Source organism: Anas acuta, chromosome 16 (genome assembly GCF_963932015.1).
Source record: "Anas acuta chromosome 16, bAnaAcu1.1, whole genome shotgun sequence".
Taxonomy (NCBI): Eukaryota; Metazoa; Chordata; class Aves; order Anseriformes; family Anatidae; genus Anas; species Anas acuta.
In genome coordinates this window covers 4,789,942-4,816,829 of record NC_088994.1, presented here as the reverse complement: position 1 = coordinate 4,816,829, position 26,888 = coordinate 4,789,942, and the positions used below count along the sequence as shown (strand labels likewise).

Here is a 26,888-nt window from a genome sequence, read left to right as displayed (position 1 = left end):
CATGGGCTGAGTTACTTCGAAAGTCCTTGTAACCCATCTTCATCCCCGTGGTAGAGCAGCAAACAGGACTGACTTTACCACTCAAGACTTCTTTCTATAAGACCTCCTGCCATGATTGAGTGTTTCTTCTTTTTTGCTGTCCTCCTTGATCTCAAGGAGTTTCTACTCCTTGAATACATGCCCATTGGCTATCTTTCAAATTTTAAGGCTTTATCTTTACAACCTACACTACATTGGTCCCACCCCTCTGCACTCCTAAGGGAAAGTCAGCCAAACCTACAAACCGTGGGCTGGCAGCATCATCCCTTCTTCCCCACAGGACCTCCTTGCTCCAGAGTGGTGTAAATGCAATGGGAGAGCAGCGAGCCCATTAAAATGGGCAGCCTTGGGGCTGTGCCTGCACGCCCGTGTCCCTGAAAGGCAGCAAACCTGTCCCATTTGCTAACTGATGCAGTAAGTCAGCTGCTCCCGAAGCAGCCAGGAGATGCTGCAATGACAGCTGTAAAAAAATGCTTCCTATCTCATTTATTTGTCCCTAGTACAGGAAGGTGCCTCGTAATGTTGGTTTGTAGCCTGATGGCTTTTCTCTGTTATTTGTAACTCACTGTTCCAGAACCTTCAATGCAATCAGCCTTGGTGGGTTTCCCCATCAATTTATCTTTCCCTATACCTTAACTCTCTTGTGTACGCAGACTTTAAAGACTTTGTAGAAGGGACAATGCCCTCCTGTATGCATTGTACCCAGTTGAACAGGACCGGGATCCAGGTGGGGCTCATCAGCAGCAATGGAGCGATAATGATGAAAAGCCCTCTCCAGCTGCACTTTGGGTCTCAAGCTTTCCTTGGAAGGATCCTGAAGAATTCATAGAGAAATCTGTGACACGTTACATTGCAGTAGTGAAATTTATCAGCTGTACACAACGAAAAAAGCAATCACAGTGGGAGAGAACCAAAAATTAGATGGGGTTAACGAGTCTGGTGATGGGGGAAAGAATCACTCAAAGACATTAAACAAACCAGTCGTGTTACAACATCACTTTTGCTGCAAGTTATTTGTAGTTAGGGTATTTATACTTGTTTCTAAAGAAAAAGACATTAAAGTTAATAGAATACAGTAAACACTAGAGGAAAGTCTGAAACTATTTGAAACGCTACCAGCTGCTGTTATTATTTATGGGAGAAAGTCCAGCTTGCAGGGGGGAATTCAGAAACTTTTAGTTATGAGCCTGGCTTCAGAGATCTGCCTCCTGCACTGAGGGAGCTGGAAAAACTCACACACACGTGGCTCAGCTCAGCCGCAGGCAAGCACCAAGGATGGACTTCACTCATCAAATGCACGAGGTACCACCACGTTCAATAAAGCTGATATATCATTTACAAGATGCTGCGAGATAGAATATGCAGTAATCACAACCAAAGCACAGAAAAAGAGAGACAGGACAGGTATGAAAAATTGCAGACATATTAGCAATTTGTCATAGACAAGGAGTTTACCAAAGTTGGAAGAAATGGAACAACATGCACTTTCTGTGGCTTCAAACCAAGTCAGACGTTGAGCTCTCCATTCCAATTTCAGGGAACTAAATAGCAGTGATAATTGATGAACACCACTGAGACATCTTCCCGTGCCTTTCGGCCCCTGATTCTATCTTTTTGGTAGGAGAAAATTTCCCCAACAAACAGTTTATTGATTGTCTGTTACACATTTTTTTCCTCTGAAATTATTAGAATGCCATCCAGATGTCAGACAAGATCCTATACTGGAAATTGAACCAGGGAAGAAAGATCGCTGACTGCTGCAGCATTGGGTCTGACATTCAAGAATCCAGACCCAGTTGTTACCTCGAGAGTCGATGACCCACGCCACGACATTTCACCTTGCTGCCTTTCCCCACTCCTAACAGCAAAATAACAATGCCGGCCTTGAACTTCCCCAGCCTTTGCTATGGAGAGTGCCTAAACCAGAAAGGATCACATTTGGGGACTGCAGAAGTGGCTGCAATACAGAACAATAAGTAATAATAACAGGCAAAGGGTGTTGCAAGCTGTGCGTCATGCACTCTGCCTCCTCTCTTGGGTGGCTCCATATTTTCATTTTTTGGTGTTTTGTTGTTGGACCCTTGCAGTCTGCAGCAGAACTTATTTCCCCCTCCATAAAATGCCTTCACGTAGCACTCTAAAGGATGCTCAGCAACGTGAACAAGCAAGCCAATAAAAGTGTCAGTGAAAGACGTGCAGGTACCAAAACACAAACTTAGGATGATTTTGTTATTATTATTATTTTTGAAAGACTAAGTACTACCATCTACTAAGTTTTACACAATGCGGATTGTGCTCTTAAACTCAGAAATCAATAACACCAGCTACTAAATTGCATTTAAGCCACAAGTGCTTTCCAAAAAAGCCTGATTGTGATGGGTTCTGCCCAGACACATCCTTCCTGCCCCCCTCAGTGTGTGGGGAAGGAGATTCCTTGGCCACTACGCTGGTGATCACACGGGGCTGAAAATCTGCCCCCTTGCACATCTCAGCCTGAGCCCAGCACCTTAAGGCCACGCCACTTTCATCCCAGCCCTGCACCCCAGGGCAGCACCTTGTTACTTTTGTTCTTTAAAATGAACACCCTCAAAATGAGTAGGAACCATCTCATTTTTCCACACAAAAGAAGGCGAAAGCCCAGAACAAACAGCTTCCAACAGGATCCCCAGCCGTCCTGGCGTGCGCAGGGCGACGTGCATACAAATGGTGCCTAATTAACTGCTTAAGGACAGATTAGTTGCCATATGGTGCCAAGAATGATGGGTGTGCTTCCAGCACAGAATTGACAACAAATATGCCATCTGATGAAGCACACCGCCGGGAAGATGAGCTGCCTGCACCCCAGGGAGCAGAGGGGAGGTGGGCACTTGGTGAGGTTTTTGGAGATGCTGTGGCCGAGCACGAGGCTGGGAGCAGGGAACTGCAGGAACCCCAGTGCTGAGGCTTCAGCTGCTCGTGCCTAATGCTGCCCCGGCTGCCTGGGTCCATGAGATGTCAGCAGTGACCATGTGGCGAGAGGTTCTGCTCTGCTCTTGTCTCAGTGGCAATTACTCCGTAGCCATGCAGTAGTTCAGGGACTAAGACACCAGCTAAGGAGGCCAAGAGGGAGGAAGAGATGGGCCTGCATCCTGACCTATTTCTCCACCCAAGCCAGATGCCTCTCACAAAGGAAGTCTTTCTGTTTGCATACTGGAAAGGGAAGGGATGCGCTCAGCTTCCATCCCTAGGGCAGGAGCCTGCCCTCGAAGCCCCACCTCACCCTGCAGCTTCCTTTGCTGCATAAAAGCTGACCTGGGACAAGTAACGGTGTTCTTGCAGCTCACAAACACGATGGGCTTGGTAAGAGTTCAGCCACACAGCACGGCCGGTGTCTGGGCAGAAGGAAGAAAGGATGGGGAAGGACCACACCTCTGAGCTGTGACAAGCCATTTCATCAGCTCAGCCACCTTCTTCAGCACTGCCATATCCTGCACGTGTTAATCAGGAGAAATCGTTTAATCTTTCTTACCTCCTTTTTCTGTAAAATGGGTTATTGATATATCCCAGCCTTGCACGGTTTGGCACGGATAAATCCATAACCAGCACTCTGTTGCCATGGTTATGGGACTCTCCGAAGGGGTGTGTGCGAGAAAGAAATGCAAACTGTAATTCATACAGATCCCCTCTTTCTAAAATCCCAAATTGCATCAGTTGAAGTTGAAGCAAAGTCCCTGCAAATCAATGCTAAGGTTCCGCTGTGGTGCAGATCAGCTTGTTGAAGCCTGAGCTCCAATATTTCCCCAGAGCATTCCCAACACCTGCTGAAACTGACAGCCCTGAGAGCAAGAAGGGCTCTGCCCCAAATGCTGGAGCAGCAGGTTATTCTGTAAGCATTATGCTATTGAAAATGGTGTTGTAATGAAGAGTAGCTGACAAAACAGTCACTGTGAGCACCAGAAGTTCAAGAGACCCTGTGCTTTTATAGGAGCAATTTATGCAGGGCTTTGATTACCTCTGAAATGGAACAATCCTGAGGAGGAACTGAGCTCTCTTTCTGCTCGTGCTTGGGCCTCAGTAGGAGCTGGAAAACCGAGGAGATGGCTTACATGTTAAACTGAAGCAAAAGGAAGGACCCTCCCGCCTTCACAGCGTCTGTTCACCTCCTCCTCCCAGCACAGCTTTAAACACCTGCCCGCAGCCTGCACCTCGTGCCGCTCCCCTGCATACACAAAGTGATGTGGCAAGTGGTGTACAAACGCCCATCTGCCTCCTACTGCCACGCAGCACTTGAAAAATAAGAAGAAAAAAATACCAGCAACACTGATGATGCAAAAAGACATGATACCACCGGATAAAAATCCCCGATGCTGAAAATGGGCTATGGCCCACTGAGATCTCCAGCTTTGGCACAGCTCTGGACATTTGAACTACAGAAGCCTGAGGAGCTAAGAGCTGGGAATTGCTAGGCTAGACGAAAAATCGACTTTAGTGCAGAAAACGTTAAAGCAACTTCTAAACCACAGCCAGGAGGCACCTAACTACTGCATTGCAATGGGCCATTGAGCATCACAGCAGCCCCAAAAGGAAAGTAGCTGGAGCACAGAGAGGAAGATGGAAAGGTGCAGGGAGAACTGCAAGGTAAGGAACATGCTCCTGCAGAAGACACAGCACACACACAGCGTGCCTCTTAGCAGAAAGCCACCTGCCCTGCCCATCAGTGAAGCCATTCAGAGCCCCACCGCTCTGTGCAGACACCGTGTGGTCGGGAGCAGGTTGGGAGCCAGCCCTGCACGTGCAGTGTGCCACGGCTCAATTATCGGCGCTAATTGTGGGTGCCACTTTGTCACCGCCAGGATCACGTCGTGGGTTTTAAGTAGACGGAAGCACTAATAGACTGAACTCCATCAAGTAGCGGACTAGTCTCAAATAACTTCAAAATTATTGAAGTCAGGCATACGATTAGCTCCAGAGGCAGGCGAAAAAAAGTTATTACAAGATCAGCAAAATCCCACAAAACTGCCGCTTTTTATTCAAATGCAACTCTATCAAAACGCTTCACACAGCAGCCTGGATGCCATTTACAACACTCACTGAGAGAAACAACGAACACGTTTTTTAGAAGATAAGGCTTTTCACAGTCTTCTTTATTATCATTACACTAATTATTCTGGAATAGTAGTTCCTTTCTTGTTCAAGAAACATGGAAAATTCAGAAAGAAAATGCAGTACAGTATTCCCCCCTCCCTCATCCCTTTCCTTTTGAGAGAACGGTTAAAGGCTCTCTCTTAGGACTCTAAAAGTAAGACACTAAATACAGTCAGACAAGAGATTGTCACTTATATTCAGTGTTTTTACAAAATTCAGTAATTTATAGAAAAGCAAAGTTCTTCAAAATGACCTTTTAGGTACTAGACAATTTATCTGAAGTGGAAGAAAGAGGAAAAAAATCAAGAGGACTTTCTCATGATAGTATGAAGTGCACTTAGTAAGAGAAAGCTGTTGAAAACACTTATGCTCTATTTTAGGCCTTTCTGCTGTTGCCCATCACCATGGCATCAGAACATCTGAAATGTAAAGCAGGCGAGCGACCTCGGGGTCCCCGTGGGGTTTCTGGCTCTTTCTTGGTTTGGGCACCCGCAGAATCCCATGCCAAGTGAGCCCACGTGTGAGTGAGGGTGATGGCATGCTGCATTTTTCTGCAGTGCTATGTATGAGGAAGGACCTACAGCAGTTCTTAAACTGGTCAGAGTTTGGCTTTGTCCATTTACCTCTGGAAGTTTTTTCCATAACCAGGCCCTTTTTGGACATGGTACCTACACTTCAGAGTGTCGAAGTGGCACGTTAGCTTCTTTGAGGCCTAGGTAGATGTCTTGAGGTGCAAATCCATGTTTTACTGTAAATACTTTATTTTGAGGTCTGAATGGGTTAATTTTCATCACTGGTAATTCTGCGAAACTTCTCAAATGGATGTAAATTCATGGTGTACACTTTTTAAAGCTTTTCTTTTACCATAATAAAAACCTAGTCCCTGTCACACTTCTGTCTCTCTCCTAACGTGACAGCCAGGACCGTCACTGTCACGAGTTACACAACGTAGCTGTTATTACAGCGAACATTACGTCTCAAATGATAGGGTTTTGTGGTCATCTGGTTGAGCTGTGCAAAATTCTGTTTAAACAGAACTAACAATGAAACATTTAGAGCCATTACATAAAGAATCAAAGAAATGAAAGAACAAAGCAAAGTAATGAAGACCAAAATTAAAAAAAAAAAAAAAAAGGTGTGGGGGGAGAAGCACCTGAGGATGTTTGACATTCTCCTGTGCAGCTCTTATGTACACAGCAGTTCTAATTTCTCCTACAACTCCTACCAAGGCTTGTGGGTAGAGCCTCACAGATGTCCTGAGGTAGACCATCTTGTCTGGCTGCATCCACATTGCCACACAGTCCTGGCAACCAGACTTCTGCAGATGAATTATCCCACCGATTGCAGGGACTGGCTTAATGCACCACCAGCCGTATGCTGGGAATGTAAATTTGGTGCTCTGACAAAGCTCGACAGCTGCTTGGTAAATCCACGCAGGCTCCTGCCTTCTCCTCCTTGCAGCTCCTTCTGCCTGGCCGCGACTGGCAGCGTACAGAGCTGCAGGCAATTTCCAGGGACTTAGCAAACTAAATTGCTGGCTCAATCCTCCACCAAGAAATCTGGGAAAATCAAATCAGACCAGAGTGCTCTAGATCGTGTACCAAACATCTCTGTGCTGCCCTGGGAAGAGCTGTGGGCATCACAGAGGTCTCCTACCTGCTGGGCTCAAGGCAGGCAGACTCCAAGTGGCGCAGCGTCAGCATGGGGAGGTGCAGGAGCAGCCCAAGGGGGCTCACCCACCCCATGCAGGGTGCCTGAGGATGGCAGACAATTGAGCAGGACAAACGCCTCACTTCAGGCCCCCAAATTTTCTGTTGCACCTCAACTTGCGTCTTCTCAGCAGGGCTTTGCACAAGCTTCGTGACAAATCACAGAATTCTTCTCTATCACCCACTCTTAGATAACATGAACGCAACACGTAGCAAACCCTGGGTCCTCAGAACAAGGAAACAACCAATTACTGTAGTTCATCTATTCAGTGAAACTATTAACACACCCGTATTTCAAAAAACAAAACAAAACAAAACAAAACACCTTCTGAGAGTGCAGGGAGAGTTATACTTAGAATATTTAGCCTAGGGTTTTTACCATTTTTTGGCACTACATGCAAAAGCAGTGTCTACTTAAAATAATTGCAAAGCCAGTGTAATTCATTCAGAATCACCCCAAAATAGGTCCGAGGAGAAAGAACTTTAAAAAAATATAGAAAGGAATGAAATCGATGCCTTGAAGACAAATGTAACCAAAAAAAGTGTAAGACAAAATCATTACTCAGGGAAGACAGGGCAAATTATTACTGCTTTGATGCATACACAAAAGCATCTTGATAACTGCAAGGCAAACCAAGGTGTTGCCATTATTGCAGAAGAATGTGTTATCAGAAGAGAACTTTGTCCCCACATCCTGGGACCTTGGACAGTGGTGATTTGATTGAGCTGGCCTCAAAAATGGGAGACAACACCCAGACCAGAAAGGCAGAGGAGCTGATGAATGCAGCAGCAAATGTGCAGCTCTGGAGGAGCTCCCTGAAGGCAGAGCCCTGCAGCTCCACACATCTCCAAGCAGATAACCACAGATCTAAGAAGCTGAGGGGGAGCTGATATTTTTGCACGTCCAGCCATTACATCAGCTGTGGCATAACAAGTTGATAACAACGATGTATTTTGAAGATGTTAAGGTAAGAGCAGCCTAGCACCAAGAGTCAGCCCCACAGAAAAAAAAAAAAAAAAAGAAAAAAAAAAGAAAAAAAGTATTTATACAAGATATTTCAAAGTTACAAAGAATCTGAAGGGCGGTTATAGAGAAGATGGAGAGAGGTTTTTCTCAGAGGCGGACAGAGAAGGGGCAAGAAATAACTGACACAACTTGCAGCAAGAGAAAATATCATTGCACATAAGCAAACATTCACAAAAGTGGTGCAGCACTGGAACTTGGGCCCAAAGAGTCTGTGACATGTCCACTGTGGAGATCTTCAGACCTGGACTGGACGAGGTCTGCAGCAACCTCATCTAACCTCGAAAGTAGCCCTGCTTTAACCAGGAGGTTGGGGGAGACACCTCCAGAAGGCCCTTTCTGGCCTAAATTAGTCTGTGAGCTGCTTTGGGCAGGTGGATGGAAGCAGCCCGTCTCAATCATGTGCTTAGGTGACCGTAACTTTTCCTAAACAAGTCCGAGGATACCGGAGCTCCCGGTGGAACTGGACCAGCTCAGACAGAGAAACCACCCATGAAGCTGCTCACACACCCTGCAAGCTCCCAGCATCTTACCTGGCAGTTCAGCTGGCTGTTTCAGGCTCCTGCAGCTCCTTCCTCTGATCCGAAACCCCAAGACTCACTGGGAGCCTCTAGCATGGCTGCTGCCCTGGGGAAGGAGAGAACCCACCCATTTCTACGTGGTAATTTTCAACAGTCATGGAGCTACATCACTGTTTTAGCACTAGATGTGCAAGGTGCATCCCAAACCTCGTGTCTCACTGTATATTCAGAGAGCAGGCCATTTTCTAGCATCACCAGTCCCCCTGCCTCTTTACAAAACACTGCTGACAAAATGTTTCCTGTGGTCAAACAGCTGTAAAACATCTTTAAAAACACCAAGCCATCCATTATAATCACTGCTAAAATAAAACTAAAAAATATTCAGTATAATTAGCTGACTTCACTGGTGTGAAACAGTATTATTCAGTGTGTCCTGATCCTCGGGGCAGGGGACAGGCAGAGGGGATTTCTCACACCAATACCAAACTGGAGCGATGCAGAGCAGGAGCAGAGCTGTGCCAGTCCAGCAAATCCCCCTCCTGCGGCCCCCACGCTCCTGCCCAAGCTCCCCCCACCCCTAAACATAAAGGACTCATCTCAGCTGCCTCCTGGCCCCGGTGCTGCTGTCCCCTCCCCTGCAGACACAAAAGCCATTTTGAGGCCACTGTTCACTGCCTGAGGTTAGAAGGTATCTGTACACACGTAGCGTTGATTCCCCGTTCACGTGCCCACTGACACCACCAAGGCCACATTTGGGAGGTTTATCAGACCGACCACGGCTCAGCCAGCTTTACAGGATGGAGGTCAGGCAGCAAAGCTGACCCGTGTGTCCCCACACCTGCGTTCAGGCCAGGGCTCTGGTGACAACACACGAGATCCCCCTGCATGCCCACGGATGTCCCTCCACATTGCTACCTGCGTGCCTGACGTAAGGAACTTCCTTGCTGACAAATTCCCAGGAACAGCAGCAAGAGGAGAAGCGGGGATGTGCAGCCTGCAGAGGCTGCGCTGCTCTGCATCACCGCTCACTCCCCCGGGCTCCTGGCGGTGCTTCAAGTTCTCCGGGCTCCATCGAGGAAATCTGGGCAAAAAGCACGTGCCAAGTTTTTAGCTTGGCCCGGCTGACCAGAGAGCTCAGGCTCACTTTCCAAGTTTGCTCATTTTTGCAATTTAAACCAGACTCCCGGTATTGTTCTTGCCCATCTCTTTGTGGCTAGAGACTGCAGCCTGCTCCCTGCTCGTCTTTCCAGGTCTATGCCACGACACAGGTGCTCTGGTGGCATATGGTACTGCTAAGACTGCACAAAAGGGATTTGAGTTAAGGAACAAATAGCGAAAACTCCGCAGATAAAGAAAGAAACCAACCTCCTTCCAGAGGTGGCAGAGAACGGCACGATGCCGCTCGAGATGGGGTCTGCCGCCCGGGACTTTCCATCCCAGCAAGCCACCCAGGTGGGTTTTGCTATTTTCTTTCACTGCTTTTGCTCAAAAGCTGAAGAATGGCGAAGGGGCACCAGGACATGACGAAGCACTGCCCCAAGAGACCTCACCGCCCGGACAGCGGTGCCTTTCATCGTATATTTAGGATTGCTCTCCGGTTCCAATACATTTAAGGTTGGAGGGAAGCCAAATGAAGGGGCTAGGGTTGTCTTCCCAGCTCTTTCCTTGTGAAAGCAATTTCCTTTATTGGCATCTTCAAAGCAAAAGTAATCTTTCTGAGGGAGATTTGGCAAAAACATGGAAGGTTTTTATAGCGACGGGGCCAAAGGTTTACAAAACTCCATCGAAGGCGCTGCAGTCCAAGGTAATAGGTAGCTATAGGCTCATGGGAGAATTAATAGAAGGAAAGCAGCCTGGGTTTTCAGTAAAGGCAAAGGCAGAAACCTTTGTTTGGTTTTCAGAATTGATTTTTCCCTGTACTTTTCCTTTCCAATGCTCACACATCAACACCATCAAACACCAATATTTTAAAAGGGAGACATAATCTTGAAAACAGTCATTTCAGAAGGTTTGCCGTGATTTCAAGCAAATAATTGTGCTGAAAAGTAATTCCTGCTTACCCATCGATCCCATATAATGCTACGTTTCCCATCATTAACATCTGGATATGGAGACTGTTCAGCATGACAGCCCAACGGAATGCTATTCCTGAGTCCTTTTGTATTTAGGAAAGAGTTGGAGCAATGGGGGACAAAAGATAAACAAGACTGTGCAGAGCCCAACATTTCTAACCAAGCAGAGTGAATTAAAATCAGCAGAAAATGAAAGACAGCCCTTACACGTGGCACAGCAGCGTCCTCCCAGCGCAGATGCGGGACCCCTCGTTCTCTGGCAGAATCAGCTCTTCCCCTGATCATTTGTGCTACAAGCCAGGCTGAGCTGTCATCCAGCGAGTTTTAAAGCCAACAAATGTTCCCATCTCCAATTGTTTTTCATGCCTGCAATTGCAAGTGTATTCAGAAGAGAAGGCAGGCAGACAATAGCAGAAGGATTATATTTCTTAGGCGTACGTGCTGCAGGGATTGTGAAGCTGGGACAGAAGCTGAACACCTCTTGGCAACTGTATCTCATGGAAGAAGCCAAAACGCTCGTTCCTTCTGGACAAAGGGAAACTGCAGGATTTATAAAATGCTATTGTTTATGTCCTTTAAAAATAAAACTATGTCATTTTCTGCTTCGGCTATAGTTTAATTGGTACATTGAGCTGAAAGCGAGCAAAAGTGAAGCTAGCAAAACTTTGCCTGGAGCAGCAGTTTTGTTCTTAACTATGCTCATTACTTCATTTTTAACATCTCTTTCTCCGCTGATGTGACAGAAGAAGCCATCGGCATCTCCTTCTCATTACTTAGCTCAGCGACTTCCCTCCAGGACCAGAGGTAAGAGGTTCACCCCACCAAGGGGGTCTCTGGACAGCAAGGGGCTGGATCCTGCAGTGCCATCAGTGGCAGCACCAAGCAGGCACCCAGGGTGGGCTGAGATGCTCTGGCACACCGGGGTAGCCTTTGTATTGTCCCCCATCTAATTAGACATCACATATTTGTGCTCTGAAGTATCCACAGCGAGACAAATAGATACACTCCTATTTAGCTCGTATTTATTTTTTCCTGATTCCCACCATTTTAGCAGCATTTCCAGGTTCTGCCACCTCCTGGGAACATCCCAGTATTTAGTTCCAGGAACACAGCGATGGGGTAATGCACTTGACCTTACACATACAGTCTTTTCCTTTACCATTTCAAGCAGTTTTTCTAATATCTTAACAGAAAAATCTGGCTGTTAAATTTCCCAAGAAGCACAGCTAAACCCGCCTTTCAGGTTAACGTAGTGCTTTTGCAATCATAAACTACATTAATACATTTATTTTTTTCCCATGGCATTACTGTGACCACAGCTGGACTGTACCACTTGGCTTGTACAGGCAGCACATCGAACACAACTCAGAACTTTGCAGGTCGCCCATCTCCGAGCAGGCAGGGAAGAAGGAAAGGACAGAGGGTACACCTGCCAGGAGGCGTTTTGCTGAGCGATGCCCAGCATGCACACATGACCTGGGGACGTTTGCTTTGTGCACATCTGCAAAATGTTTTCGACCTGAAGCGGTCACAATTTTACAATACGCTCATGTTCTCCTTCGGGTGGAAGTCAGCATCTCCAACGTTTTTAGGTCTTTTAGACTCCTCCTCGGCTGCAGAGCCAGAGAAAACAAAGCTTTTATACTGCTGGAGTTTTGGCAGAAGCCCAGGCTGCCTGCTGTTACCTGCTCACACCGACCCAAACAAGTCTCCAAGCAGAAAAACAAATCCACCTGCTTCCAACTCGTTGCACGTTTTTATCTCCAAGAGAAAGGTAAAGGTCCGTTTAGGCACAGGTGTTAGGTTAATGCCTCCCTGAAGGAAAGATTGCATCAGGGAAGAGTGGACTTTCGCTCATTTAGGGGACACTAAAATCTGTAATATCCCAAGACTAGAAGGTAATTGAGGGAAAGTAGCGATGACACTTGAGGCAACCAGATTCACTTGGTCAGGCTGTTCCTGCTTGCTCAGATTCCTTCCCTCCTTTCTGAATCCTTTGGATTTTTTTTCTGTTTGTAACTGCAAGCACACCGCACAAATCATCCTTTCAAACTTGTTCCTACCTTGATTAAAAAAAGAAAAGAGGTGTTTTACAATTCTAATGCTCTGACTGCTGTGCGTATGCCAGAAGTTTGTTCCTACTGTGTCAGCCCATACAACAGCTCAGCCTTATCTGCACAGCACAGAGATTTGAACAGGTTTAAGAGAGCTTTCAGAAATTTAAATTCTCTGTTTACCATCCAGTAGCCTCCTCTGCTTCTCAGCACACGCCGTGCTGACGAACAAACACAGCCCCCTCCTAGTGCACACGTATTCCCCCAGAAGGAGTGGTATGAATTAAGGTCAAGTCCTAACTCAACCCAGCTTGAAGGAAGTGCCCGGGGTGGTGGGCACTAGATAGAGCAGAAAGGGGAAGAGGTTTTAGGTCCATGTAATTTCCCACAGGGAACTTGGAAATCATAATAAACACTAAATCGTCGTCACCTCTTCAGCCAGGTCCTCACAATGCTTGCTAAGGGAGGCAGCAGCCACACTCAGAGGTGTCAAAACAAGCAGTGACATTTGGAAAGATTTGGGAGAAAATTCCAAAGACATGAAATTGTGGCCTTTTTGATGACAAAAGACACAGCACCGCACGTCTCTTCCAACAGGGATCACTCCAGCACACATCCACCTGGGCTAACTCTTCCCCAGATCACATGCACAGCTTCGAGCTTCCTAGATAACCCTGCGTGCAGTAGTATAAAAGCTGTTTACACACACACACATATATATATATATATTCACACAAGCACTTCTGTATATACACACACACACATTTATGTAAGTAGAGTTTACAAGCTGTATATATATATATATATATGTATGCCCTATATAAATCTATATGCATACACATATACACGTACAGTATATGCAACTGATACAAGACTCATTAATTACAAAAGTGAAACTTGTGAGAAAAAGAGTAAGCCTAAATTTCCCAACAGTGAAGATGCAAAATGCCAGTAAAATTAAAATAATATTTAATCCAAATGATCACGAGTCTCCCTTTCCAGGGGCCCAGGCTGTGGGAGCATCCTATGCAGTGATGTTACCTTGTCCATCAGTGTGGTGGGGGGAGGCTTGGGGCTGCTCTGATGGCCAAAGAAAATTGCTTCCCAATGAAGACCACCAGACAAGCTACGGAAAAAGCAACAGAAAATGATTTCAGTGCTTAGGTCATTTCAAATTGGATAGAACATGTTAGCAAAACATTTCATTTTGATCTTTCCACTCCATGAGAATTCATTTACCAAAAAGGTTAAATCTGTAATTTTTTTTAAAAAGCTTTCCTGTTGGGTTCAAAGGGTGCAGCTTGTTCTTATCACTACCTCAGAGCTTGATGTGTGACTGATAACTTCTAAGCCTATGCTTTTTTCTTTTTTTTTTTTTTTTCAGAAGCCTGTGAAAATGCCCAAAAAATGCAGGTAATTGCATCCTGAGGTGATGGAGTTATCTCCCCCCAAATCCAGCCAGATTCCCTGGAATAAACTTTCCTCTCTGAACTCCTCCTGGTCCCTCCCTGCAAAGACTTACCACTGCTTACACAGCGTCGTACAGGGGCCACAGTGGGAAAATCATTTTAAAAGCAGCAGCCAAAAATGACAGAGCAGCAGCACTGAAGCAACAGCAGTGTTTTCCCCAGCCTGATGCATACAAAATTCTGACATCGTTCAACATGCTTGCAGACCACAAGCTGCTACAATATCCGGGATGGATAGAAATCTATTCTCTTTTAGCAAGCTGGTATCTGCTTGTATTTCCACACTGTTGGAGTGTCTTTTAAGCCTGGCCTTATCGTTCCCAAACTGCTCTTTTCAAAATTAGTCTCCAAACTTGCAAAGCTGATTCCTATAAGCAACTGTAGCAGCGGGAGTCTGCCAACGAGAAAACGGGAATTATTTGCATGCTTATAGCCCAAACTGAGTTTTGAGTTAATACTTGCTCTCTGCTTGATATTTCTGCAGCTGTTTTGCTTACCAAGGGTGTGAGGCTAGGGGAAGGAGCCTATTTGCCTTGGACTCTGCACATTAGTTGTTGGCAGGAGGCTGTGATGTATCCGAGAGGTGCTGGGCAGGCTGGAGACGGGCAAAGGGGGCTGCCCTCAGCCCATGTGGGATCCCACCTCTGGCAAACACCTGGGAGGAGCAGGCAGGAGGTCCCGGGCCACCTTCAGAGGTGATGAAAAATGAGAGAAATCCCCGTGGGATGAAACTTGTTGTAGCCCTGGAAAGCACTGGAAGTTGTCAGGAGCAAGGGAGCAGCCTGCTCCAACACCACTATGGGGAAAGGCACCATTGGGTCAATCCCCCTTGTCCCCAGACACGCTCTCTTCTCATTCCTCAACTCCTGAGCTTGGGCCAAGACACCAATTCACACGTCTGCCCTGACCCTGCTGCAACGTGAGCAGATCCACACTGAGAAGAATTTGTATTTCTAGAGGTAGGGTTTTTTCTTTCAACACCTGCTGGAACAAGGGCACTTTTAGATGATGGAACTTGGAGTGAAGCAGATTGAAATAAAAGCATTATATACCAGCAACACAGCAAGCAGTGAATGTATGGAACAGCCCTTCATTAAAAAATGCTTGCAGGCTTTAGAATTTAGCATAAAATTTTACTAGGAAAAAAAAAAAACAGGGAAAGTAGCACTTCAGTTTTTCTGCACCTGGATACAAAACATCCCTGAGCAACAGAAGACTGAAGCAATGGGCCTCAGCTTTGTGCAAAAGATGGCTTCAGGCATTTCTGCAGAACCTCCACAGCTAAAAGCAGTAAATCCCCCCAAATACCATAGATGTTACCAATAGTGTGGAGTAAACTCCAAACTGGATCTGTAAACACAAACGTAATTTCTACATTCATGTAATTTAATGAAGATGCAAAGTAGAAACAAAAAAATATTTGCTTATTTTGGCTTTTGGTATTAATTTTGACTCAGTCCACAGCTAATCCATCCTTCAAACTACAACCAACAGAGGAACTATTACCGGGTGTTGTGATGCTTCTTGTCACACGAACATGCTGGGAGCTGGCTGCTTACTGGAGGTGTATTCACACATTCAGCCATGTGGTGTAATTACAGCTCAATGGCATGTACACAGAAGCACAGAGAACTGGTGTTGCTCATTACCTCCTTTGTTAAAGCCTATTTTTTGTTGCAAGATAGTTCTTATGGCACGAGAATAAACAATAATTTTCTTTCTTTGCACGTCATCAGCATTTTCCTAGACAACTCGTTCCTTCATCGTCAGCACTCACGACTGTACAAACGCTGCCAATAATCCCCTCCAGTAGCTCTTAATTTAGAGGAATATTTGTGCCCAGCTTTTAGCAGGAGGACAAGGTGACAGGAGACGTGCACGCACACAGAGCTGCGCACACCGTCATGTCCCTGCTCTGCTGCCAGGACAGGCTGATTGGCAAGAAAGATGCACAAAAAAGGACCTGAAGGGAGACACCCGCTGGATGTGCTGTTGGCATGCTCCAGCATTGGGTTAGAAGCCCTGCTTAGGTCCAGTGGATGGAGAGAGCACAATTCAAAACATTACCTGGAAGAAAGATCACTGCAGATATTGCCTGATATTGCCTGGTACGTTGCGGATAACTGGGACCCTCTCCTGTCTGCTCAGCACACTCAGTCATGAAACACAAAGGAAATGATACTCCTAGGAACACCTTCAGAGATTTCAAAGAAAGGGATGTTTAGTACAAGCTCTTCAGCCTCTTGATCCTACATGGACCATCCTATACGTGAGCACACTGAGGGAGTTACTGCTAGCAACTTCTGGCCTTACTTTTCTCCAGAAAAACGTTCTGCATCTTTCATTAATTTTTATATGCAAGCCAGACTTTCTTTCACAGATGTTTTAGAGGGAACCATTTATACAAGCACAAGCAATAAAGAGCTATTTTATCACATTGCCAGAAAATCCATCAGGTTGCAGCATATCTTAACAGTATATCGTTTACAAGGTATTAATAAAGGAGAACTAAATATTATATAACTTCTGGCATAAAGAGTCCATTATAGGTGTTTATAAGCAGATCACTAAATGTTACGGACCCTATTGACCTGCACCATAAATGCTCTGTAGCTATTGATTCACCATATATTAACATTTACGGGATAAACTTTTACAAGCAAGTTATAAACTCTCTCGTAGTAAGAAATATGACATCCTCCCAAACACACATAGAAATGGCTCACACACACACACAAACCACAACAAACGCACGAAACCAAAACACAAGGAAGAACAAAAGTCTTTTTTTATTTGGTTTACCTCCTGTAAAATTAAAGTTATACATTGGTGTACAAAAGTAAACACAGAACAGACCCCCTTTTTTTTGTTTTTAAAGAAAAAAAACGTTTTCTTAATTTTTCAAATGTGGAACTTGACAAAAGAGAGGGAGGACCTGAAACAGCCAACCTAGATGGATCAGAGGAAGAATTTCCAAGAATAACCAAGAAGCATTAAATCTGTTCCTTCTCTCTTTATGTTATTTTATGACGTAATTTGCTTGCAGTATATTCAGTACCAGAGGGAATGCAACTCATCTAACTAAAGAGATCTCAGAATTAGCTGTCCAAGCTGGTATTGGTCACCTGCCTAACTCGATCACTGGAGAAACCAGGGACATCCAGAGGACAACACAACACATTTGCCTTAGATGGCTCTATCCAAGGCAGCTTCACCCTCTGGAGAGGCCTTTTTCTCACCATCAAGGCCATTGTCCAGGTTCCCTCTCTAGAGCTGGATGACTATCATGTGGACAGTTGTGCCTGAATAAGACAAGCCCCATTTTTAACATCTGCTTCTACACAACAGCTGCATATTCAGCTCAGCATGATGTGTGGTATTTGAAGGTTTAACCCATAAAAATGAGAGCTTCAGCTTAGGCAGAGTGGTATCAATACAAAGATATTGGTTATCATGGAAATGGATGGAAAAGTAGCAGCTGATACCTAAAGGCACTGACTGAGCTCGATTAAATCTCTACAGGTTTGTACCCTGCACGTGTCAGCAATGGTATCACCAGGGAGCAGGGTGTGAAGCACTTTGAACCCCAGGCATTTCTGACTTCTGCATTCCCCAGCACATAACCCATTGCTGTCTTATGCTGGGAAGACGAGAAAAGAACAGAAGGGTGAACGTGTTTCTGAATGCTGGAATTTCAATGTGTATCTCTGTAGGATCACCTGCAATATGTTCTCTGCTGTTTAAGTTCTGTAAGTGCAGCTTGTTAGTATCAGGTGTCTGTAAAATATAAACCAGGCTCAAGTACCAAGATGAACTGTAATAAATCACTACCAGTATACAACTGTTTCTATTAAACACTCATGACTGCACCAGTCAAGTTTCCTCAAGTTTTCCACTGGTGTGAAGCTTGCTCTGGCATCAACTTTTTCCTCCTAACTGGCTTCCCACCATAGCAGTAACTCTGTGACTGCACACCTTTATTTGAGCCAAACACCAATACCTAGTGCAGTTACGGAATAATTCTTCATATCAATGAAGAATTATAACAAAGTATTTGGAAAAGATAAAAATGAATCTATACGGAAATGAGTACAAAACTATGCTTCCAAGATAGATTTACCACGCTTTAGGAAGAACAAGAGCTACATCATCCTTGTTCAGATGCCTGATTTTTATTATTTTTCTTTTTAGTGAGGCTAATTAACAATGTAAAAGACATTAGTTCTTACCGTTTGGGTTGTATGAGGGTAGCAAGACAGGACTTTCCTATTCTGGCACTAAGCTGTGAATGTGCTTGTGCTTGCTCTGTGGGAACAAAGCAGTGTTCAGAGCACAGGAGCCTTGTCTACTTCCTTGCCTACAGTCTCCTACTTTGCATAAACTGACTTGGATGGCAAGCACTGCCATGTGGCTGTTGATAAATGAGGGCAGAAGACGGCAGCCTGCTGGTAAACGTGTGAAAATATTTGTTACTGACATCCGTATCCTACATTCAAGTTTGGCATGCAACACCTGCACACAAAATACCCTCGTGTGCCTGTCTATAGGAAACACCAGAAAAATCTCAGTAGCATTAGCGATCTCTATTCAGCTCTTGAATACCAAGGAAACAAGACAGTAATACCTGGTAGAAGGAAAACACTGCAAGAATATGCTTGGCTCTAACTCATGCTTCAAAGACTATAATTTTAAAAAATACTCAGCTCACAGACAGTGGCTTTCTGCGAGGGCTGGCTCAAAGTTTTCAGCTAAATTGAAGCGCTTGGTGAATTTTCTTTGCTGCTGTTAAGCTACTTCTAAATGATAACCATAATGTAAAGCCAGCTGCCCATCAATGTGACAAGAAGCTTGTCTTGATTTTTCATGTGCCATCACCCCGCCACTGCTAATAGTATTACTTGCAATATATTGTCCCCTGTAAGTGCAAAGAAAAGGCACGAGTACAAGAGTCTCTTAGTAAAACATTAATCTCAGATCACAGATTTATTTTATGGATTTGCAACACAGCCCATATTACAAACATTGTCTGGGAACATTTACAAGAATAAATAAGATGGACTCGCAGTTGTAAAAAAAAGATTACACTTCACTGTAATGTACAGTCAAAAAATATATCTGATATTCATTGACTTGACATTATTTACCTTCCTTCTTTTAAGCTAGAAAGAAAAGACACTGAATGCACAGTGTTGAGATTTTTGTATTTATAGTTTTTCCTTTTTTTTCCGTACGTGCTTTATCTATCAAACATCCAAACTGTACAAGTGAGTTTCACCAGTAATCCATAAAGGCCAAAGGAGGGGAGATGGGGGCAGAATCGCAACAGCAGAGACTTGCTCTCATGCAGCATTCCTCCCTGCTGGCAGAATGCATCCAGGGAGCTGGATAGGATCCTGCTGATCCAGATGCAGCTGCAGCATTGCTGTCTGAAGTAGTAACAAGTCTGGTAGCAAGTGATGCTAGTACATTTTAATTTCAACAGGATTGGCGCAGAGGGGAAGGAGGTGAAGGAGATTAAATCAATACAGGAGTGAATTTTGTCAATGCGGTTAGTCAGTATGGATTAAAGGTGTCAAGGATGCAGCTGCAATGTTCAGCATGGAAGAGCAGCGTAAGTGCTGAAGACATAAGAAAGGGCTACAGGGGTGATGAGGGGGATAATGCCAGTTCTGCTCCGGGTACACCGAAGTCCAGCACACGAAGCCTTAGAGCTAGTTACACTTTCAGCAATGCAAACAACCCATCGTCATCTGTCCTGGGGAGTCTTTTAGAATAGCTGAATTCATGAAAGCTTATAAAACGTTGGCCTCACTCCTCCTTCCACCCCTGCGAATGCACTCCTTTCTGTAACTGCAGGTAAGGAAGATTTCCTGGAGGTCCCCACTGAAAGATGATGTACTCACACAAGGAAATAAACCTCTGCAGAGCAACATATCCCAGTAAAAAATCTTCACTGAAGCCCTGTCATTTTGCAACGAGTACTTCTGCTAAAGTGACCCCTATTCTGCTGGTAACCTATACAGAAAAGATCAGGACTGGTCCCAAAGGTTACATCTACAGTGTACCTCCACCGGGCAATAACAAGTAAATCCTTGCTCCAGACAAAACTGTCTCTGACTACACTGCTTAGAAGCAGCTCATGCTGAATTGACTTATAAGAAAAAAGTTTTCTCCTCCTCCCCCCACCAGGAAACACTATGGGAACACCAGCAGCTGTCATTCAGTCTGCTGCACTATTTTGTTTTTATAAGGGTTAGGTTGAAAACAGAAAATAAGGGTGAAAATTCTGTTAGATGCACTGGGACAAGGCTAGGAAGGCTCATTTAGATCTCTCGCTTCTTACAAACAGAACAAGCTGCCAGGTTTTCACAATTATGCTACTCCAATATGAAACTGTAGGATATTCTAAGTGTAGTCTATCGGTTACAAGGGAGGCTTTTAAAATCGTTTAACACAGAAAATAAGGATTAGAGACTAGAGGCCACTGGAACTCAGCAAAATTTTTGTCTTTCCATAAAACTCGGTATCATCAGGATTTGGTCTTGATGTATAAAAATGCATGAATTTACTTAACTGCTATACCAAATTGTATATTCTTCAAATACGTATGAGGAGGAAGATGACTAATATTTCCCAAGTCAATAAACAGATACTACATGATAGATTTTCCTAGCGGCCCTTGCAGAAAGTGGGCTTTGCTTGCTTGCTATGCTATAGGAAGAGCTACGGGTATTTTGGGGAACAGGGAAAGAAAGGGCACTTGCATTTAAACTGTGTATCATATATGTATGGCTACAGAAGACCGCAATCTAAATAAAATATGAACACAGGGGGGTTAATAGAGTACCCATTACTCATTTCTGTATACCTAACTTTAATTAGCTGGCTTCCTCAGTTCCTGCTCCTGAGAAGGTCTGTGCAATGAGCATGTAATACTCTGTTTTACCACTTCACAGTTTTCTAAGAGGTGTACTGAGTTGTAGACTCGAGTCATGCTGAATACCTTTTGTCACATGGTCCCATTTATGTTTCTAACAAAGAACTGAAGCTTCTTCACTTCAGACAATCGGAAGGATCTCAAATGAGAACCCAGCAGGCTCGTACCAAGTTCAGGAGATGGCCTTTCCAACTGCTAAATATTAATTTGGCTGCCAGTATAACACAGTGGATTGTTTAAATGCATTATAGGACAAAGAAGCATTCTGAGTGCAGCATTTGCACTGTATTGCACATGCAGGAATACGCCAGGACTGTGCACAGCTCTGTGATGACTTTCCAAGAACCCTGCGAGTGTGACAGATAGGGGCACCTCGTGCTTGAAAGTTCCTCTCAAGAAAATCGCCTTTTATCTCTGTCCCTCAGGATTTATTCCCTCTGTTACACTGACTGCTCCATCTCTAGAGAGCTCCACAAGGAGGAATGTGCTACCACCTGGCTTTTTATGATCTTGGCATGAACTCACAAAAGCGAGAATGACATAAGTAAACCCCTGCGAGAATGAGAGGGAGAAAAAAGTGGAAGTTTCCTACCTGTTTCAGGTCTCCGTGTAATCTTCCTTTACCTCCAATGTCTGTCTTTCTCCAAAGGAGATTTCTTTTCCTCTCCCTCTCTTCCAGATAGCAATTGGTTGAAATGCCTTCGGAACCGCCTGCTGCAGGCAGGAGCCTCTCTCCTTTCTCTGCCTTTACAGGACTCATGAGCAGTGACCCACGATGACTGCCAGTGAGCCTAATTCTAACCTAATTCTAAAGGACCTGTGAAAAGTAGATGGAAAAACAAGTCTAATATCTACAAGTCTAAATCTACTACTGTAGGGTCTATATTGCCACTGGACATTTTCACAGGGCATTTACAGATCCAGAATAAAAGGCAGAAACCTCCTGACACACAAATCCACGTTTCTCTGCCCAGAAGCTACGCTTTGGGATTCCCTCCTTTGCCCTACAGAGTTACATGGACCAGACTGATTAGGGGCCACAGCATTTCCCAAAATATCTGTCTACTTTCTGGGCGTGTGGGCGTAACATGGGCTGGCACCTAGCAGAAGAGATGGGGTACAGGAACTGCTGCTTGATTTTGGGGGGGAAAGGTGACAAAGTGTATGGCTTTTTCGTGCTTGTAAAAATCTTTCCTTCTAGCCACCTGTTGCCTGTGGACTCAAATGGACAACTCTAGCTCACACAAATGGCTGAAATGTGAATAAATGAAGTGGGACCAACCAGTGCTGGAGCTAAGCATGACAAAAGCAGACAGAAATCTGTGCAACTTGGCTAAAAAATTTCAGTCATGAACTGAAATGCCTCCTGCTAACCACAGACTTACTGGATCAGACAATACCAGTTATTTCAGTCCTCAGACCTAAACCCACTAAATCCCCATCTGCTTGTTTGCCACCTGTTTCAGTTACCTTCACACGGACACTATGCTCCCATCCATGGTCTGTTTTCTTCACATTAATAAACAAGTACCTCAGGTCTACTTACAGGTCCTCAAATACCTTTTTCTTTACAGCCTTTTTTGGGGGCTGGGGGGTGGGGAGGTGCCTGCAAAGGATGCAGCTCCTGCAGAGATCTTAATTTTGAAAAAAATAAAAAAATAATTAAAAAAAAAAATTCAAAACCTACTGTACCTTGCAGGGTGTTTAGTCCCTCTGTTTCTGTCCTGCAACTACTCAGGGTCTCCTTTCTCCAGCAGCCAGCCTCGATATCTCTTGCTTTAGTTATATCCCTTAACAATTTAAGATGTTGGTTACCCTGTGTATGAGATAGTCCCCATACCCCCAGCCTTACTGACTTATTTCCAGTTCCCTGAATATCAGATTACACTTCAGATCCATACTACGCTATCAATAAACAATTCTCACCCAACTCCGCCAGGATGTTGGAATGGGAATAAATGTTTTCCTTACCACCATTCAAATATTGTCAAAATCATGTTTTCCCAGCCTAAAATTCAGTCATTGAGGAATTCACCTCTTCTGCCTTACATTACTGCTCCCCAACCACAGCAAGTAATACTGCGATTGGAAAGTTTGTCCCTGACTGTTAACCCTTTCAGGAGTGAGAAAGCCTCCTTTACCTCATCATTTCTCTTTCCCAGTGAAAACAAACCCAATGCCCATGATCTTGCTTCAAACACATTACCTATTTTGCTACTGGTTGTTCTCTATGGTTTAAAGAACCTTAGGATAACAAGGTTATTTAAAGTGGTCTTCTTTTCTTTTTCTTCATCATTAATTTACATTCAACTTATATGCATTGAGTAGCACAGAACAGTGTAAATCCCTGAGCCACCAGAGACCCAGGTCAGTTCCCTGAAAGCAATGCAACCATGTGCTGATAACAGTTTGGGTCCCTAAGCAGAACCACCTGTAGTGTTTGCTGAGCATCCTTCCACACTGATTGTCAGCTGAACATTAGAAGAAAGCTGAAACACTGAACTGAGCTGGCACATAATCGGTTGTGACTAACAGTTCGGCTGTGCAAACCAACAACATTTGCATCAAACTTGTTTCTTGCAAATACAAGGTAAAGTTTAGCTTAAACACCTTTCACTGCTAACATCACTTTGCATTCTCAGAGGGCTACAAGCATATGGAACACGTCAGCTGGTACTTGCCACTGACCCTGTACTAATATTTTTTATACCATGAAAATACATTCAAACCTACTTCAAGACCTTAAACAACTTCACTGCAAGAGCTATTCTGCTCTGCTCATCTAACACCTGCTTCTCTCCATGCATACATCCCTCCTCTAGGCTTACTTCTGGCTTTTAAATCTACTTTCCTCTATGCTATTGTTAAGCCTGGAATCACCTCTGACACTTAATTTTTTGGTTATATTGCCATTTCTTCTACCTCTCTATTCCCTTTATCCTGGGTATTAACCTCAGAGCTTGAACTAGTCTTTCAGTAGCTACAGGTATGCTAGTTTCCACATAAAATTAACAGAATGTTTTTAATTAATATTTCTAAAGCTTCTACAGGGAGTGATTCTCTCTGGCTTCCTGGAGCTGGTGAAGTCATGAACATTTCACTGGTAGCTTCTCCTTACCTTCTTTCAACCTGGGCAGTTGAAAAATCCCATCTTGGGATCAAGATTCCCTCCTTCTTCCTCTTCTTTGCAACTGGCCCCGAACTACTGACCTATGCTGCTACAGCAAGCTGTTGTTACAGCAATTATGCCTGAAATCCAAACAGTTGCATTTTGCCTTCCTTCTAATTTTTATGTCACAATTTTGCTTTGTCTTCTATTCTTTTGCAGAATTGCTTGGGTAGCTTAGCAGAAAAAAAATAAAAAATAAAGAAAAAAAAAAGTAAATCAAACAAGTAATTTGTTTCCTGTAACACCAGACCTTCACCTGGTGTGACAGACAAGCACCAATATGAACTAAAGGGGATTTCTGCAGGTAACAGGGAAGACCAACCTGAAACAGAGCAGAGGAACCTGTGAGGGGGTTCTCTTCAATTCTTTGTGGCACTCTAGCTACATCAAGGGATGCTGCAGTCCACCACATTTAAGACCTTCAAGATTTTCACTTGGAAGAAGCCAAGAATCCAAAGCTTCTTGGAAAGAACATGAGCTAAACAGTTCAGCAACCTCTGCAAGCCCCTCTTCTGCTGAGCAGGAAGAAGGATTATTGCTGTTCCATTTGCAAATACCAAGCATCCTTTCTTAAGACTGCTGCAGGTCCTGACAGAGATAACTTTTTGGTTAGATACTGGTCTATTTACATCAAGTTGCTTTTATCAGATTTAATTTTCATATTTCATTGTCAAGTCAAAGGTATAATTTTTTATAAACGAATGTCTATGAAGCAGAGGTGCCTTTTCAATTTGCATGTGGGATTAGTAAATTTTTTTGAGCTTCTGGCATTCTCTGTGCCAGGCATTAACACAACAGAGTTCCCAGCACAGTCTCTGAGTATTTACTTAGGGGTAGAAAACTACAAAGTGGTAAGAAAGCAGAGTTTTCCTTAAACTCTTACATTCAGTCTAGCTTTTAACAAGTCTGTATTTGAAGAAACCTGCATCTCCCAGAATCTAATTTACACACAGAGTAACCCAGTATCCCTGCACCCTCAAGATAAATAAATAGCTAAACTGAAATACTGAATGTTGCAGTCCTTGTTCATTTAAAATTCTCCAAGATTATCCTGCAGACCTTAGTGATTAACTATTTAAGCATACTCTTCTAGAAAAGTAATTTCTTAGCTTTTAGGAAGTCAGAATGAGATCCAGAACCAGGGCAAAACACATCTGATGTTTGTTTCAAGGCAGTAGAGCTGCACAGGCATTTCTGCAGAACAAAACAAAAGCTGTGCTGCTTAAGATGGAAAGTTGCTGTGCTGGTCGAAGACTTTTCTGAGCACATGTCAGAACAGGTTTCTGTGTATGTACATCACCTTTCCTACAGCCTGGATGGGTTACCATTTTGAAATACGCAGGAGCTGGAAATGTGAATAAATCACTCGGCTACATCTGATTGTAAAACAGTTTGGAAACAGTGAGGAAACCTTGATGAAACCCAATTTTAAGATTACCTTCAGATTCTAAGTTCTTGAGCAGGAACCTTCTTTGTTCTCTCTTTGCACAGTGCCTAGTTCAGCAGGGTCCTGTCAGGACTAGGGGTCCTAAGTTCCACAGCAATACAAATAATAAATAAAAAAATAATAATACATAGTATATGATCGGTAACACCTACTTTATACCCTGTTTTTCAAAGACACACTGCACCCCAGCAAATACTTGAAAAATATGGTAACAAAGTTACCAAAGTTGCAAGACAAATGCAATTTGTTTGATGCAAATATTTAACCTTAGGGTTTAAGTGGCTGGGAAACTCATTAATGCCATTGCTTCACCAGCGCTGAAATGAACACGGAGTAGAGATGTAACCAGTTCATGCACACAGCCTTGGGAGTCTAGCAGAAACTGGGAGGAAACATGTAGAAGCCGAGGCAGTGAATCCATGAACAATTTCTCATCTCCATCATCTATTTTCATGCTGAAAGGAACCAGATACAGAAATATAATTCCAGTGGTTTTTGGTGTTGGCCTTTTCATTTGGAAAATAAAACGAACACAGGTAAGGTAGGCAAATTGTAATGAAACATGTCATAGATCCCCTATGGCTATCTCATTTTTCCCAAATGACTGCTGCATGAAGTTCAAAAATTAAAGACTGAGATTCAAAAATAAAAATATAACTTAAAAAGGAAACATTTAAAAGAGAATTTCCTAAGGGTTTCATTCTTTCCCCACTCTGCGGCAAGGAGAGCAAAAATACAATCCCAAAGAGGAGAGAAGTCAGAGGGGATTAGAAAGTCCAGTCTTTCAGTCTGTCTCCCATTTTGCTAATTTGTACAGTAGGTTATTTAAGAAGCGGTAGATGCTCCAATAGAAAGCAGGCAGCAGCAAACACAGGCATCATCTCCTCCTTCCAGCGAGGTCTGTGCAGTCTCAGTCTCTTGCTCCGGGAAGGAGAGGTTTTCCTTCCCACACCTGTTACTGCCTTCTAACGTGGGAGAGGGGAGAAGCGTCTGCCAGGGGTTGGGGTCTGCCATGTCGGAGGCTCCCCTCCCTTCGCTGGGCTAAAAGGAACTCAAGTATTCCAGTGCAACCTCGTATACAAATTTATACTGTTCCTGAAAGACAAAACAGAAATCAGTGACGCCGGGATGCAGATGAACTCTGTGGAGCCTCATTCCACAAGCTGCCAAAAATATCTCCTCTTTCCTTCTTAAACATTTGGCAGGACCAGGCAAACATTAATTGTATTTCTCTGTGATACTGAACAAGCATTACTAAGAGATGTTATCATCGATGGAAAAGAAAAATGCTCAAAGAGACAGCCACTCTATGGACTATTCATT

General features: G+C 44.0%; 1 protein-coding gene and 1 long non-coding RNA gene across 13 annotated transcripts in view; both read right to left on the bottom strand.

Annotated features, from left to right (window-relative positions):
* Positions 1–11,287, bottom strand: part of LOC137865488 (uncharacterized) — a 36,235-nt gene extending 24,948 nt beyond the window's left edge. Inside the window, exon 1 of the long non-coding RNA XR_011101926.1 lies at positions 10,697–11,287. This is a non-coding gene — a long non-coding RNA (uncharacterized lncRNA). The remainder of the gene's footprint in view (positions 1–10,696) is intronic.
* Positions 11,288–18,963: 7,676 nt separating this feature from the next.
* Positions 18,964–26,888, bottom strand: part of PTPRT (protein tyrosine phosphatase receptor type T) — a 564,167-nt gene continuing 556,242 nt past the window's right edge. For all 12 annotated transcript variants that reach the window (XM_068700265.1, XM_068700263.1, XM_068700264.1 and 9 more), the window contains one exon: positions 18,964–26,660. In XM_068700265.1, the coding sequence (XP_068556366.1) occupies positions 26,607–26,660 (54 nt within the window). In that variant the 3' untranslated portion in view covers positions 18,964–26,606. The remainder of the gene's footprint in view (positions 26,661–26,888) is intronic.